Source organism: Wickerhamomyces ciferrii, contig 00293 (genome assembly GCF_000313485.1).
Source record: "Wickerhamomyces ciferrii WGS project CAIF00000000 data, strain NRRL Y-1031 F-60-10, contig 00293, whole genome shotgun sequence".
NCBI classification, from domain to species: domain Eukaryota; kingdom Fungi; phylum Ascomycota; class Saccharomycetes; order Phaffomycetales; family Wickerhamomycetaceae; genus Hansenula; species Hansenula ciferrii.
Window position 1 is genome coordinate 1 of NW_011887447.1, and position 15,567 is coordinate 15,567.

Here is a 15,567-nt window from a genome sequence, read left to right on the forward strand (position 1 = left end):
ACAAAAGTCGCAGGTTATGCTGTATTAAATTGGTTTTGTCATACGGGCTTAACTATGGGATTTCGCTTAACTATGGGATTTGGCTTACATTATCATGTATACAATATACTGCACCATTGAAAAAAAACTACCGTGTTAAATTACATAATCGCACGTTGTTTTGTTTTTGCAGTAGTAATAATTCATATAAAGCTGATTTTACTTACACAAAACACAAAACCAAAACCCTCCGAAATTAGTATATTAGTAACATAAAATATCCACAAATTCAAATTATTTCTTCTGGGTGTATAATGCTACACTAACCACTACGCCAATTATACTAATTCATGATTTCGCATTGGGATTTGATGAGAATTCAAGTTGAACATGGAAAATTATCATGTACCTTCTCTATTGGTATTTGGATAGCTGTGCTGTTTCATTCTGGTTTTTCCATGTCCATGTGTTACAAATCATTAGAACTGAGTCATCAAGCTCTGAATAGTTCAACCGTGGTAGGTTATGACTTTAGAATGTTTTTGATATATGGTAGAGGACTTAGGCTACTTCGCTTTCATTAAAAAATCCTTTGTATTGATTTTGTCGTGTTGTTGTTTTTTAGATCTTAGTTGTGGTATTGAAGTCGATGGACATTCATCATTATCAAATCTTGTTACTAAAACTACCTCTGCAAATTTTCAACCATAATTGGATTCAATGGCTACTAAAACCCCAAGATGCGATTTATCAAATTTTCAATATGTTAAAAGAGATTTTGGCTCATCAGTGAAATCTATTGGTGAAATTATGGCTATTGGTCGTAATTTTGGAGAATCATTCCAGAAGGCTATAAGTCAAATTGTTACACCGTTTGTTTGGTTTCAAGGTGGTGAATTTGAAAATTCAAGTGAAGAACTTGCAGAACCAATAGATCTTCACTGTCCAGCTGTTGTCCAAAAATTTGAATTAGAAGGTTCATTATTTGCTTTAAATAGATATGTTATTTCAAGAGCTAAGAAATTATGGCTTTCAGATGAACAAATTGCCTTAGCTGCTGGTTCAACTGGATTAGAGGTCAGAGTCAAAAGGAGGAACTTTGATTTCATTCAATTTTTGAAGAAAGTTGATACATTAGCTACATGATTCCCAAAAAGTACAGCTTATTTATACACAACATATAATGTACGATCAAATGATGTTAAATCTGATGAACGTGATGAATCTGGTACTATGGTTTTGAGGTTCAGCTGTTTATCCTATTGGTTCATCGGTTGAATTTGATTGCTGTGCCGCTTTTACAGCAAGAATTTTAAGAGATTCAGGAAGAAAGACAATCATGATTGATATTGACCTAAAAACTGGCATCAACCTTAAAAGATCACGGTGCTAAAGTTTTAAGTGCAAATCCACGAGAGGTTGATAAGGCAGAGGATCTTTATAAATTCCCTTCAGCCTTGAATGCCATAGGAGTTGATCAACCACCATGAAAAGAATTACTATATATTGAAGCTTCTAAAGAATTGGCTGATGATGTTGGTTCCCCATTTCTGGCTCCTCCATAATATGCTTAATCAGGTGCTGTTACGTCAGTGATTAGAAATTAAGATGAACTAAAGCATGAATTAGGCAATGCATTAAACGTTTCACCAGATCATCCAGTTGCTATTTTCAAATTAATTGAAGGTGCACAAGGAATCGATGCTGATGCAGTTGCAGCTAATGGTAAAGTTTTAGTTCACGCTGTCTTAAAATATGTTGAAGATGCAGGTACCCATTCAGGTGATGCTACATTTGTTTTACCACTACAAAAACTTATCTCAAGATGTTATGGATAGATTTAAAAAAATCACCATGGAATATCACAGGTCCTTTCAGTATGCAGATTATTATAGCTGATGTTGAAACCAATCCAAATCATCTAGCCAAAATCTAGAAATTATTATTGATTGTATTATTATAGCTTCAAGATCTTTCTCATTCGTTCCAGAGGTTTCAGGTACAACTTTCATCAAACTTTGCAGTTTAAACATGTCATAAAAGTTTACTGAATCGCGTTACAATCAACAAGAAATTTCCATTCACCATTATCTCCAAGTGATATCTTATTTGGTGGTGACTTGAACAACGATTATTTAGGTCAAATTGCCTCACAATTCCCATCAGAAGGTTATAAGTATTACATAGATGTGTCACCAGAATTAACTGAATATTCTAAAGAATATTTACCAGAAGGTAATTTGGTTGATATTGCTGAATTACCCATAACTGATAAGAGGGCATTACTTGAAGGTTTCCAGAAATATGATTTGAGTAGTATTTTCAATTTAGCTAATGCCAGCTGAAGATTCATTCAAGTTATGAGACTTGATGGAATTCTTTTTGGTATATTCCACTATTAAATGAGCCACAAACTTCATTGCTATATGCTGATCTATGGTGGTACCAAATTAAATCGAAAATATGGTGAAATTATTATACTAGAAGAAGTTCGTCGACGCTGAAGTGAACTCATTGTTAATAAACAGTTTCAAAAATGAACGTAATCTCATCCAATATTATATGACTTGTATAAAATATAAATAGAAGAGTATTATATATATATATATATAAGTTGTAAAGTATAGTACACCCATCATGATAATGGTAATAATTAGCTGCTTGGTCAAAATAAAAGGTGACAATGAACGTAAGAACCTAACGCATTACTTATTATTAACATAAATTAATTGAAAGTAAAAGAAGAGTCATTATACTCTTATGATCCTGTGCTCAAGAAGATCAATGAGAATATGGTGGCCAGGCCATCTGGCAAATGCAATACGTGTTTTTTATAGGATCATCATCGATCGAACATATGCATGTTTGATCAGCTAAGATCTAAAATCTGAATTGCGTTATCATATATAACTACAAGAGCTTCAGTTATTATTATGCTGTATAAAATAATCTCTTTTATTTTATGATTCCAACTCTAGCGTTAACGTAATGAATCATGATACCGTCTACTCTAATTGGAATTACTGGATCAGATAACGTATCATGATAAAACCAACAATAAATCGTCACTTTCCGCCAATCTCCGCCCTTGAAGGGTAATTATCGGTGATACCATAAATTGACTCCGTAAAAATAGTTTAACAATAAAGCCGCCATACGTTCTTGTTACATCATAAGATATTATAATTGAAAAGCTTCAGATGGAGAGAGAATATTTAAGAGATTGGGGTTCTGAAGAAGTGACTATGAAAGTTATCAGATACTTCCAGCTTGAATCATTTTCAAAGTTTGGTAGAGCTATGCATATGGATGGACTGGATAAGGCTCTTTATTTTACCATATTTGACTTTTTATATCTCATTGAAGATAAATGTATTAAAATCGAGTATGAAATTACTGATGCATTTGAAAGATATAAAAGTGCAATGATTCAATACTCGGGTAAGTCAATACCACCTGATGAAATAAACATAATGAAAGATCAATATTTCAAATACATTAAATTATCCACGTTACAAAAAATCCATAGAAATGGCATGAGAATGAGACCAATCAAAATTGTGATTAAAAAGGATGATCAGACATTTGAGGATGCCACAGTACAAAATCCATACCAAATGTTGAAATCAATGTATACAGCGGTTGTTGGTGTTTTAAAGGACATAAGGGCTGGTAAAGAATTAGATGATGACTTAATGAAAAAGACAGAAGCCCGTATAGAATCCACTACAAAAAGCAAAAACTACAACCCAGAATATTTAAGATACATGTTACGGATTATGACCAGACAAGAAAATGACCAAGAACTAAATGAAGTTGAGCAACAAAACACTAGTGATCAAGATGAAGTCAGATCGAGTGGGGATAATTCACAAGCTCAAGTTACTGAAAGTACTATTCACAGTCATAATAATGTCCGATATTATGATGATAGAGAGATCCATAATGGTGTTGATGATGGTGGTGACTCTGCACAAGCTCAAATTTCTGGAAGTACTGCTGATGAACAAGATAATGAATCTCAAAAGAGTGGTGATGATGGAGAGAAAAATATTGATCATGGTGTTGGTTTTGTCAATGATGATGAAATAGATCAGGACAGCTACTATAAAAATGACAATATCGAGTTTGATTCCTTTGATTCTCATAGTTGTGCTGAAGATTCTGGTAAATCTGCTGATGAACAAGATAATGAATCTCAAAAGAGTGGTGATGATGGAGAGAAAAATATTGATCATGGTGTTGGTTTTGTCAATGATGATGAAATAGATCAGGACAGCTACTATAAAAATGACAATATCGAGTTTGATTCCTTTGATTCTCATAGTTGTGCTGAAGATTCTCGTAAATCGGATGGTAATGTAAATGAAAATACGGATCATTCTGGTGTGGTTAATTTGGAACCTGATAATGATTCTCGAGGTGATCAAGAAACTCATGTTGAAGAAGAAGAAATTGGAAAAGAAAATGAAGAATTCAATCATAATTCACCATCATATGATTATAGCAATGATAAAGATACTGACACTGATAGAGGTAACAAGTCACGTAAATCTGATGGTAATGTAAATGAAACCATGAATTATAATGGTGGATTAGATGTTGGTACAAGTGATGAACTGGAGAAAAACAATATTGATCAAACAGTCCATTCAGAATCAACAGTAATTCAGGATCATCATATGAAAGATGCTGGTGAATCTTTTCTAGAATCAGCTATTGATAGTGATCAAGAAATGGCCGATGCAACAAAAGATGATATGAGTATGTTACAAATCTCTAAATTGAGCACAAGTGAGATTTTTCCAGTTGATAACGATAATTCAACAAACTTAACAAATCCACTAGATAACCTTGATCTGAAAAGATAAAATTCATGTTAAACATTTGCTAATCATCTATTATTGTTCATTATCCATATTTATATTTTGAATTAATATATCTTAACTTTAACTTGCTAATTAATTGAATACTAATAATAATTTTTTGATCATATATTTGAATAAGTAAACATCCATGAAACCATTTGATTATCTATTTATAGTTTATCCAATGATTATTTGAATTATTGGTGAATTTGGAACTTTAATTGACTAATTTATAACAGTATTGTCGATGTTTTCGAAACAATCAGAATAGTTTATTGGCTTATTCAACTTCAAAATAAAATTCAATTGGTTGACTATCATTTTAAATTATTAAACTTGAAGATTGACGAAGTTTAAAAAACCACCTACATCTGTAGATTAAATGATTGATGAACAACCCTCATTCAATATAAACCTTCATTGAATTGAATAAAATTGAGTTTAAAAGTATGATTGAACACCTTTTTCAATTGACCATAACATTATTTTGTTTCTAATGGACTAGCACTTTAATCACAGAACATACCTTCTTATAATCTTCTATTTTCTTCTTTTAATTCCAAAATATATCAGTTGTGTTCAATTTTGTTGTATTTAGTGATGATGGTGGTGCCATTGAGCAATTTGAGACTTGATCAACACTTGGATCTGTTAATGGTGTCATTTCATATCACCTGAGGTTGGAGTTGTTGCTAATGGAGTATTTGATTGGGATGCTGAACATCCACAAGCTTTGATGATGGATGGGGGGAACACAAGAGCTTGATCTTTTTGCGTTGGTGATTAAAGATTGTTTAGAAGTTGGAATAGTTGGTGTATTAACAGGTGTCTTCTTTTGATATTTTGTTGTTGTAACGGATGGTGTTTGAGGTGTTGAGTAGCTTGACTCACATCAAGAGATGTGTTTTTGATTTTTATTGATTATTGATTCTAATGGAGTAACTGTGGGTGATACTGAAGGTGTAAAGACATATACATCTGGTTCTGGCCTTGTTCAAGTTTGATTTTGAATATTTGATGGGTTTGAATCCCTAGCTGGGGAAATTGGAAATCTTGTATAAATGAAGAAGTTGGATGGTTTGCATAGTTTGTAGGATCAGAGGATTAGGTAGTTGGTGGGATTGAATGATGTCCATTGTTGATCTTGAGTTTGAGCTTGGTGTTGCGTATGTTGATCATGATGATTGTTTTGGTTGATTATTATATGATTTTGAAAGATTGAAATTTGAATTGTTGAAATTTGCACTAGTCGAGCTCGCGATTTCCGGTACACTGGTTTAACTAAGCCCAAATGCTAAACTATCCAAGGAAGAAGCTAAGTTTTTGGTGTCTATGTAAAGAGAATCGTTCGTTTAGTGCCATGTGTAAAAAGATTGTCTCAATTATATATAGGTTCGTTGTTATGAGCTGGTTTGGTGGCCTGTTGATATTCGTACATGATGGACTTATATGGGAAAATTTAGACGATATATATAAGTTGATTCCCTTGTTCTCCTAATCAGCATAACAATCATAACATCCATTCTCACTAGTTCCTAGACTTCTAAATCAAGTGGCTTCAACGTACTGAGTACTCTTGATATCGTGTGTTGATAGCGCTTCTTCTGCTAGAATATGATAGCGCTTATAGTTTGTAGTTACTACAGCATTTAACTTGAAAAATATTTCAAAAAAGATTAAGAAGTACACATATATTTATAATTGATGATTTTATCATACTTTTGATATCCGAAACGTCAGTTCTATAATATATCCATCATATCCATGGGACACGAAGTATAATATAGTTATTCCAACGTCTCTGTGGTCCTTAATTAAACATGCTTAAAATTCTAGGCTTAACTATGGGAAACTTGTAATTTGACCATTCTATACTCACTCGTCAAATCATGGAACTTGGACACATGTGTTTGCAGTGTGCAATCAAGATAGAGGGAACATCAAAATTTGCAGCTTCAATGGCAAATCTATATGGGATATGGGATATGGAATATTAAGGAGATTAAATCTTATTGGAAAATTGTTTTTGATGTTTTGAAATTTGAATTTTGTACGTAGCACGCTTATGTGGAGTATTACGCGAATTGTTACAAAGTAATTCAAATTTTCAAGTTACTGAAGCCCTTAAAGAAGCTCCTGAAGAGTCAATCCTTATTCATTCGAATATTGCGATATACCAAACTTCTCACGCTTTAGCTGATTAGATTCATTAGTCACCAGTTTTTGTCCAATATATTACTTATATCATTGAAGGAAAATCACGAGATGATATCTTGTTAAATCTTGATGACAGTTTGAATGTTTGTGGTCAATTAGATGAGATGTGTGTTTTGATAAATCATACAACATTAAGGCTTAAAAAAACTTCAGAAGGTAAAGATTTATTTGCTTAAACTTTATTAGAAATTGATTCTTCAAATCCTGCTGAAAATGTTGATTGTGCTTTAAAAACCCACTGAAACTGATATCCAGTCATTATCAGACCAGCAATTATGCCTTGGGTATGCTGAGTTCAGGTTTTGCTAAAAATGAAGACAAATTAAACATCTGAACCACAATCTCTATCACTATAAATCTTGGTTGAAATATCATTAAAAAGCTGAAAAGAAGTTCAGTATAAAGTTTTTAGAGATCATGTTGGCAATTGTATTACAGCCTCTAATATGGAATAGTTTGATCATTTAGGTATTCAAATTTTATGCTGGTCATTCAATGGTTACTGATCTATCTTAAAATTGAGCAGATGAATAACATCGTATGTTGAGATCTTCAGGTATAACAATTGTCAGACATTTAGGTGTTGTTGGTGAATGCTTCAATATGCCTTACGCCTTATGATTAGCTGGTTTAGAATATCGTGGTATTGAAGTTGATGGACATTTATCATGATCTTCAGCTTTAGTTTTAAATGCTACTGGTTATCCATTAGCTTCTATGCTGCTATAATTTCCCTTGGTCATACCTGAATTATCAAATCTTGTTACTAAAACTACCTCTGCAAATTTTCAACCATAATTGGATTATATGGCTACTAAAACCCCAAGATGCGATTTATCAAATTTTTAATATGTTAAAAGAGATATTGGCTCATCAATGAAATCTATTGGTGAAATTATGGCTATTGGTCGTAATTTTGGAGAGTCATTCCAGAAGGCTATAAGTCAAATTGTTACACCGTTTGTTTGGTTTCAAGGTGGTGAATTTGAAAATTTAAGTGAAGAACTTGCAGAACCAATAGATCGTCACTGTCCAGCTGTTGTTCAAAAATTTGAATTAGAAGGTTCATTATTTGCTTTAGATAGATGTGTTATTTCAAGAGCTAAGAAATTATGGCTTTCAGATGAACAAATTGCCTTAGCTGTTGGTTCAACTGGATTAGAAGTCAGAGTTAAAAGGAGAAATTTTGATTTCATTCAATTTGTAAAGAAAGTTGATACATTAGCTACATGATTCCCAAAAATTACAGCTTATTTATACACAACATATGATGTACGATCAAATGATGTTAAATCTGATGAACTTGATGAATCTGGTACTATGGTTTGGAGGTTCAGCTGTTTATCCTACTGGTTCATCGGTTGAACTTGATTGGTGTGCCGCTTTTACAGCAAGAGTTTTAAGAGATCCAGGAAGAAAGACAATCATGATTGATTTTAACCTAAAAACTGCAATCAACCTTAAAAGATCACGGTGCTAAAGTTTTGAGTGCAAATTCACAAGATGTTGATAAGGCAGAAGATCTTCATCTCTTTGATCCTGGATTCCATAGGAGTTGATCAACCAGAATGGAATGAATTATTATATATTGAAGCCTCTAAATAAATGGCTGAAAATGTTGGTTCCCCAGTTCTGGTTCCTCCATAATATGCTTAATCAGGTGCTTCTATGTCTGTGATTAGAAACTAAGATGAACTAAAGCATGAATTAGGCAACGCATTAAACGTTTTAGCAGATAATCCAGCTGCTATTTCCAAATTCATTGAAGGTGCACAAGGAATTGATGCTGATTCAGTTGCAGCTAATGGTAAAGTTTTAGTTCACGCTGTCTTAAAACATGTTGAGAATGCAGGTACTCATTCAGGTGATGCTACATTTGTTTTACCACCACAAAACTTTTCTCAAGATGTTATGGATAGATTTAAAGAAATCGCCATGGAATATCACAGGTCCTTTCAATATGCAAATTATTATAGCTGATGTTGAAACCAATCCAAATCATTTAGCCAAAATATAGAAATTTTTATTGATTGCATTATTAGAGCTTCAAGATTTTTCTCATTCGTTCCAGGGGTTCCAGGTACAACTTTCATTAAATTTTGCAGTTTAAACATGTCATAAGAGTTTACTGGATCGCGTTACAATCAACAAGGAATTTCCATTCACCATTACCTCCAAGTGATATCTTATTTGGTGGTGGCTTGAACAACGATAATTTAGGTCAAATTGCCTTACAATTCCCATCAGAAGGTTATAAGTATTACACAGATGCATCACCAGAATTAACTGAATATTCTAAAGCTTATTTACCTGAAGGTAATGCGGTTGATATTGTTGAATTACTCATAGCTAATAAGAGAGCATTACGTGAAGGTTTCCAAAAATATGATTTGAGTAGTATTTTCAATTTAGCTAAAGCCAGCTGAAGTTTCATTCAAGTTATGAGACTTGATGGAATTTATTCTGGTATATTTCATTATCCAATGAGCCACGAACTTTATTAGTATTTGCTAAAGCATTATTTGCTAAAGTTGGTGTAAAATTTAACCAAAGAGATGGTAAAATTATTGTATACTTGAAGAAGTTCACCGTTGGAGTGAATTCATTGGTGGTAAACAAGTTTAAAAATAGACACCATATTTGTTCATAATAGCTTGTATAAATATAGATATAAGAGTAACTGCTTATATATATATAAATGTAGAATGTACTTATATACCAATCAAATGATTATACATTATGATTATACATTATGATTATACATTATGATTAGCCGCTGTGTTAAAGTGCCAATTGACATCGAGTATAACCCTAGCGCTTGGCTTACTATTAGTTCAAATCGAAGAATGATGTCAGGTAAGTAGTAATCAATACACCCCTATTCTGTGCTCATGAAAATCTTTTGAGATATGTATCTGGTTGTGCTTTGTAAGTTTGTAGGATTTGAAAGTTGTTGATAATTATCGGATATATAAATTGACTAATTCCTAAAGATTTACTTTAACAATAGCCGCCATACTTAACTCTATTTAAATCAAAAATTTACAATGCAACGTCAATTGAGAAGAAAATCATGCTATCAGGCATGTTTAGAAGTTAAGCAAGCATTCCAGCTTAACTCATTTACCCTTGAGGGTTTTGAAATTCATCAAAAGATGGATACCCAATATTTTACAGATCACGACCATGGTTATCTTATCAAAGAACCAAAACTAAAAATCAACTTCAGAGAAAGAGATGAATTTCAAAGATACAAGCAATCTTTATATACACAAGAAGAATATAAAGGGAGGGATATGGTCTCGAGTGATTGGCAAGATGATGCATTACTTAGAACTCATTTCAAATCTAAACTCCAAATTAATTTAATAGAAGGTCCAAAACTAAGACCAAGAAGAAGAATTGAGCGGTTAAAAGTCATGCTTAAAGGAAAAGAAGGTTCCATGTTTGATGATGTCTTTATTATCAAGAGTTCAAGTATCCTAGAACGTATTTATCATAACATTGGTAAACATTTGGATACCGTCAAATATAAATCAATTGATGAAAACGTTGAACACATATTGAAAGAAGTTGAAAATGAAAAATCAATGAAACTAGTTACCAAATGTGAAAACTACAATAGTGAATATGCAAGAATGATGATAAGATCTGAAATCCAATACCAAAATCAACTAAGACGTCAAAGAGATGGTGATAATGATGATTCTGAAGTTTGATTAATTATATTTTGAATATTGAATATATAACCGCTGCTAATGAATTGGATATTGCTGATTACAACTTTTTGATCATATGAATTAATAAATGAATAAATGAATGAATGAATTTGTAAACATTAAACCATGTAGTATACATATTTTAGTTCATTTTTTTAATTTTTTGAAAACGAATGAGATTCAATCTTTGTTGTATATGGTATTTTCGTTCTTTAATTAATTCCAATAATTCTCCACAGGTTTTATGATTAACAAACATTTACCAAGTACTTTGTGTCATCCCAGTTAATTAAACTCAAATGGTTGAGTAACTTTATGACATTAAACAACTTCAGTGATAACCTGTAACAGCATTTCCATGTTTCAAACAAGTGGACCATTGAAATCTCCATGAGTTGTTTAAAATGTGACATTTTCCAATCAGAACATGTTTATTGAGAGACCACTGTAATATCTAATACAATAATATAAATGACTGATTAACAAACTTCATTCAAAATATGCATCTTTAAATTGTCTAAAATTCATTGAACACCGTCTTCATTGTACCATAACACCATAACAATATTCTGTTTTTAATGGACTAGCACTTTAATCACGTAACATATCTTCTTATGATCTTCTATTTTCTTCTTTCAATTCCAAAATATATCTTGTTTCTTGTTCAACAGTTATCATTTTTAAAGCTATTGTAAATTGTTTAATGTAAAGTACTAGGAATTAAATCACCCAATTCCATTATGGTTTGTTTCATATGATTTCTCTTATCTTGTTAAGCTGATTTATGCAAAACATTAGAATCTTCTGAATAACAACGTTAATGGAACGAATTCAGCAGTGGTTGTTGATGTTTTGAAGTTGAACCATTCTGTTGTTGTGAAATTGATAAAGACTTTTGATGTCCATTGGATGGTAATATCACTTATAAATTTGAAAATTTTGATTTGAAGATCATTACTGTAGCAGGTGTAGCAGGTTGGTTTGAGCCAGAGCCCTCAAAAGATATTGAAACTATTTTGGGTCAACTTTTGTATTTGTAGATATGTTATTAGCAGTAATTGTGTTTGAATTTGTTGTATTTGTTGATAAATATAGGAGCATTTAACCATTTACCAGTTGATAAACACTTGGGTCTGATACTGGTGTTTAAAGAATTATCATAGTCTGAAGTTGTTTCTATTGGAGTATTTGATTGGGATGTTGAAGATGTTGAAACTGGTGATGATGGTGATGATGGATTGAGGAAACAGAAGAGTTTGAGCACTTTGCTTAGATCATTGAAGATTGTTTGAAAGGAATAGTTGGACCAGCAATTGGTGTATAACAGGTGTCTTCTTTTGATATTTTTTTTTTGTAATAGTAATGGATGATGTTTGAGTAGATCAAGAGAATTTGAAATTTTGAATTTTCTTTTTTTGTATTGTATTATGTAAGTCCTTACTAAGCATACTACTACTAGTTATAATGGGCTATAACTAATGGTATATATATATTCACTAATATTATAACATTTAAATGAGTATAAACTTTAAAGCTGTTTGAATTATCGATAGCTAGTATTATTCTGGAATATATTATGAAAATTCGATCGATCTATAATATATATAATATAATCTGACGACGTTGTAAAATTTATTTTAAATACAAAATATAATTAATCTAAAAAATTGAAAATTTATAATTAAAGTTTGATTTTAAGCTATTCTATTAATGAAAATATAAATAAATATAATATTGAATATATATAAAATCAGTTTCTAAACCTTAAAAACGTATAGCTAAAGGTTAAATTAATTGAGTGATCATAATGGTGATAATTAATATTACTAATGAATTACATAAGCAAGATCATATAAATAATTATTTCAGGGTTCAATACTTTTAGTTCAGAATTAAAACTTACGATTGAATTTGATTCAGATTAACCACGAAGTACTTGTGCTTATATTAAGACGTATTGATACGGATATTACGGTTCCAATTAGATGATCTCAAAAAGTTTTAAACATTTAAAAGTATCAATCAAAGCTGTTGAACATTTCAAATTTTACTGAAGGCAAGTACTGTTGTACTTTCTCAAAGATTTCTATTAATGTTGGTTGACAATCTTACTGATGAAAATTTCTTTTTAAACTTACAATAATTGGATTCTGTTTGTCACTTATTTGGTCCTTCAAAGAATTAAATCAGTTGTTCAATCACTGATAGAATTGTATTGACAATTAATGAGTATCGTTTTGAAAGATTCACTTATGGAAGAAAAAGATGTTAAAAACTTACATTTGGGTAGCTCCATTTGTTTTTGAAATTATTGAACAAATCTAAAGTTTTTAAATTCCCAAATTCTTGAATATTGAGCATTTATTCATATGTTGGAGAAGCTTTATTATAACTTTGATTCAAAAATATTGTACAAGAGTTTAAAAATTTCAGTCACTCAATATTGAACCATTTGTTATCATCAAAAAATTAGATGTTTTGTCTTCAAATACAGCAAGTACTCAAGGTAATTCTAATTTTAAACTGGATTCAACTTCACAAGAATTTCCAATCTACTGCTGCTTATGGTGAAGATCATGTATTTTTGGTCAATGAAGAATAAACCCAAATCACAACAACAACAACAACCACTTTTGCCTCAACAGCAACAACAACAATCCGTTATTCCAAATCACAGAAGTCCGTCACAATTACCATAAATCACATGCATTAAGAACCAAAAATTAATGGTATTGGGCTTTAATCATCACAACTCCTGAATTAAACATAAAAAACAAGAACCGTTATATGGAAAAATTAACTGTTGCTGTTTAAAGCTGGTACATGTACCCTATTATCAAGTGCTGTTTTTGTTGATGGTTTTTGAAAGTGATTAAAAGCTTGGGTTTTTGTCACACGTATTATCAAATAATAGAAATTCAAGATAAATGATAGAAGTACTCATGGCTATGGATCTTATTGTTTTACCTGGGTCTTAGAGATATTCATAAATTGGGGGCATCATTAATTCAATAGACATCCAAGAGTACAATACTGTGCATCAATATTTCAAAATTCAGAGGAGATAATTAGTAAAAAAATTATACATTTTTTCAAGATTGTAAGATATCGACCATGATGTAAGAATTTTTGAAATATAACAAATTATTCATTTATAAATAGCTATATATATATATTAGTAAAGATAATTTTAATAAATCCTTGACAAGAACACTAGTGCATTGGATATGATTTATATTTAATTAATGAAATAACTTTAAGAATCATTTTTTTGAAAGAAATTGATCTTTTGTAATTTGTTTAAATTTAGCAAACATTGAATTAACACTCCATTTGTTAAAACCTTGTAAATCATCATCATCATCATCATCTTCTTCTTCTTCTTCTTTATTATTTTCATCATTATCTTTTCTTGAATCATTAACGCTCCATTTATAAAAACCTTGTAAATCATCATCATCTTCTTCATCATCATCATCATCTTCTTCTTCATCATCATCATCTTCTTCTTTATTATTTTCATCATTATCTTTTCTTGAATCATTAACGCTCCATTTATAAAAACCTTGTAAATCATCATCATCTTCTTCATCATCATCATCTTCTTCTTTATTATTTTCATCGTTATCTTTTCTTGAATCATTAACGCTCCATTTATAAAAACCTTGTAAATCATCATCATCATCATCATCATCATCATAATCATCTTTATCATCATCATCATCTTCATTATCTTTTTCATAACCTTTTTCATTATCTAGTAAATTTTCCTTTGGAATATCTTCATAATTACCTTGTGGATTTTCTTGTGAATCTTCATCATCACCTGTTTCATAAACAACTTTCACTTGTTTATCTTGCTTTTCACCTTCACCTTCTTCATCATCCTTAGATTGGTCCTTTTTTCCTTCTTTTTTTCCAACTTCATCTTCTTCATAATTTAAAAATGTTGAAAAGGGAATTTCTAACGATGACGACGAATCGAATCTTGATGTTATTGATTTAACCCATTCAATGTCTTCTTTGGATGGTTTAAATGTGTTATTTGTAGCATCGTTACCAGTTCTTTGTCTTTTTGAGCTTGGTGAAACAATAGAATCAGATGATGAAGTGTGATTAATATCTTGTAATGGAGTTGATGTATAGTTTCTTTTTGACATATTTAATATTTAAGATGCAGCGGCAAATTGCAATGATGATAATATCCCAAGTTTAGTGATGATTTGAGTAATGAAAAAATTCAAAAAAATGTTATTGTGATTGTTAATGTTCTTTAATTTCATTTGTTTAATTACTTTGTTTTGTAAACAATAAGATCAAGGTTGTTAAGGGCACTCTACGATGATATGGGGAAATTACAAGATACGATCGAAAGAAACCATTGCCACTGATAAAAACAAGGATTTAAGATTGATATATAGTGATAGATATGATAGTATTTGCAGTACTACTAGTAGTGATAATAATAGATTTGAATATACCTGAATTAAATAAGATTTAATAATGATAATTTGGCCAGCTTCATATAATAATATATGTTGTACTCCGTTAACTCGATTAGTCCGTTAACTCGTAGTAGTTTCCGGGACGGGGTACGAGGTCCATACCGCTAACTAAAGGTTGTTAGCGGTATGGTAAGTGCAGTATACCATCAACTACGATAAGTTAACGGTACACCACCAAGTTCCAACTCTTTGAATGGAATAGTATGCTTTATTTAACCAAATTTGAGATAAAACATCTTCCCAATACAATATAAGGTATCAATGATAAAGCTGAGACGC

At 31.2% G+C, this 15,567-nt stretch overlaps 6 protein-coding genes across 6 annotated transcripts; 5 read left to right on the forward strand and 1 right to left on the reverse strand.

Moving 5' to 3' along the window:
* Positions 1–699: 699 nt before the first annotated feature.
* BN7_6599 (Carbamoyl-phosphate synthase pyrimidine-specific large chain) lies at positions 700–1,125 on the forward strand (the record flags this gene model as incomplete). The annotated part of the gene is made up of 1 exon (XM_011272844.1): positions 700–1,125. The coding sequence occupies one exon, from the start codon at positions 700–702 to the stop codon at positions 1,123–1,125; it is 426 nt and encodes a 141-aa protein (XP_011271146.1).
* A 609-nt stretch (positions 1,126–1,734) lies between these two features.
* Positions 1,735–2,324, forward strand: BN7_6600 (Carbamoyl-phosphate synthase arginine-specific large chain; the record flags this gene model as incomplete). The annotated part of the gene is made up of 2 exons (XM_011272845.1): positions 1,735–1,856; positions 2,078–2,324. The coding sequence occupies 2 exons, from the start codon at positions 1,735–1,737 to the stop codon at positions 2,322–2,324; spliced, it is 369 nt and encodes a 122-aa protein (XP_011271147.1).
* An 855-nt stretch (positions 2,325–3,179) lies between these two features.
* On the forward strand, positions 3,180–4,850 carry MDN19 (Midasin; the record flags this gene model as incomplete). Its single annotated transcript, XM_011272846.1, has 1 exon — positions 3,180–4,850. One exon carries the CDS (start codon positions 3,180–3,182, stop codon positions 4,848–4,850), a length of 1,671 nt encoding a protein of 556 aa, XP_011271148.1.
* Positions 4,851–7,940: 3,090 nt separating this feature from the next.
* BN7_6602 (Carbamoyl-phosphate synthase large chain) lies at positions 7,941–9,490 on the forward strand (the record flags this gene model as incomplete). Its single annotated transcript, XM_011272847.1, has 3 exons — positions 7,941–8,267; positions 8,766–9,013; positions 9,217–9,490. The coding sequence occupies 3 exons, from the start codon at positions 7,941–7,943 to the stop codon at positions 9,488–9,490; spliced, it is 849 nt and encodes a 282-aa protein (XP_011271149.1).
* A 621-nt stretch (positions 9,491–10,111) lies between these two features.
* Positions 10,112–10,783, forward strand: BN7_6603 (uncharacterized protein; the record flags this gene model as incomplete). The annotated part of the gene is made up of 1 exon (XM_011272848.1): positions 10,112–10,783. One exon carries the CDS (start codon positions 10,112–10,114, stop codon positions 10,781–10,783), a length of 672 nt encoding a protein of 223 aa, XP_011271150.1.
* Positions 10,784–14,046: 3,263 nt separating this feature from the next.
* On the reverse strand, positions 14,047–14,943 carry BN7_6604 (Replicase polyprotein; the record flags this gene model as incomplete). Its single annotated transcript, XM_011272849.1, has 1 exon — positions 14,047–14,943. The coding sequence occupies one exon, from the start codon at positions 14,941–14,943 to the stop codon at positions 14,047–14,049; it is 897 nt and encodes a 298-aa protein (XP_011271151.1).
* Positions 14,944–15,567: the final 624 nt, after the last annotated feature.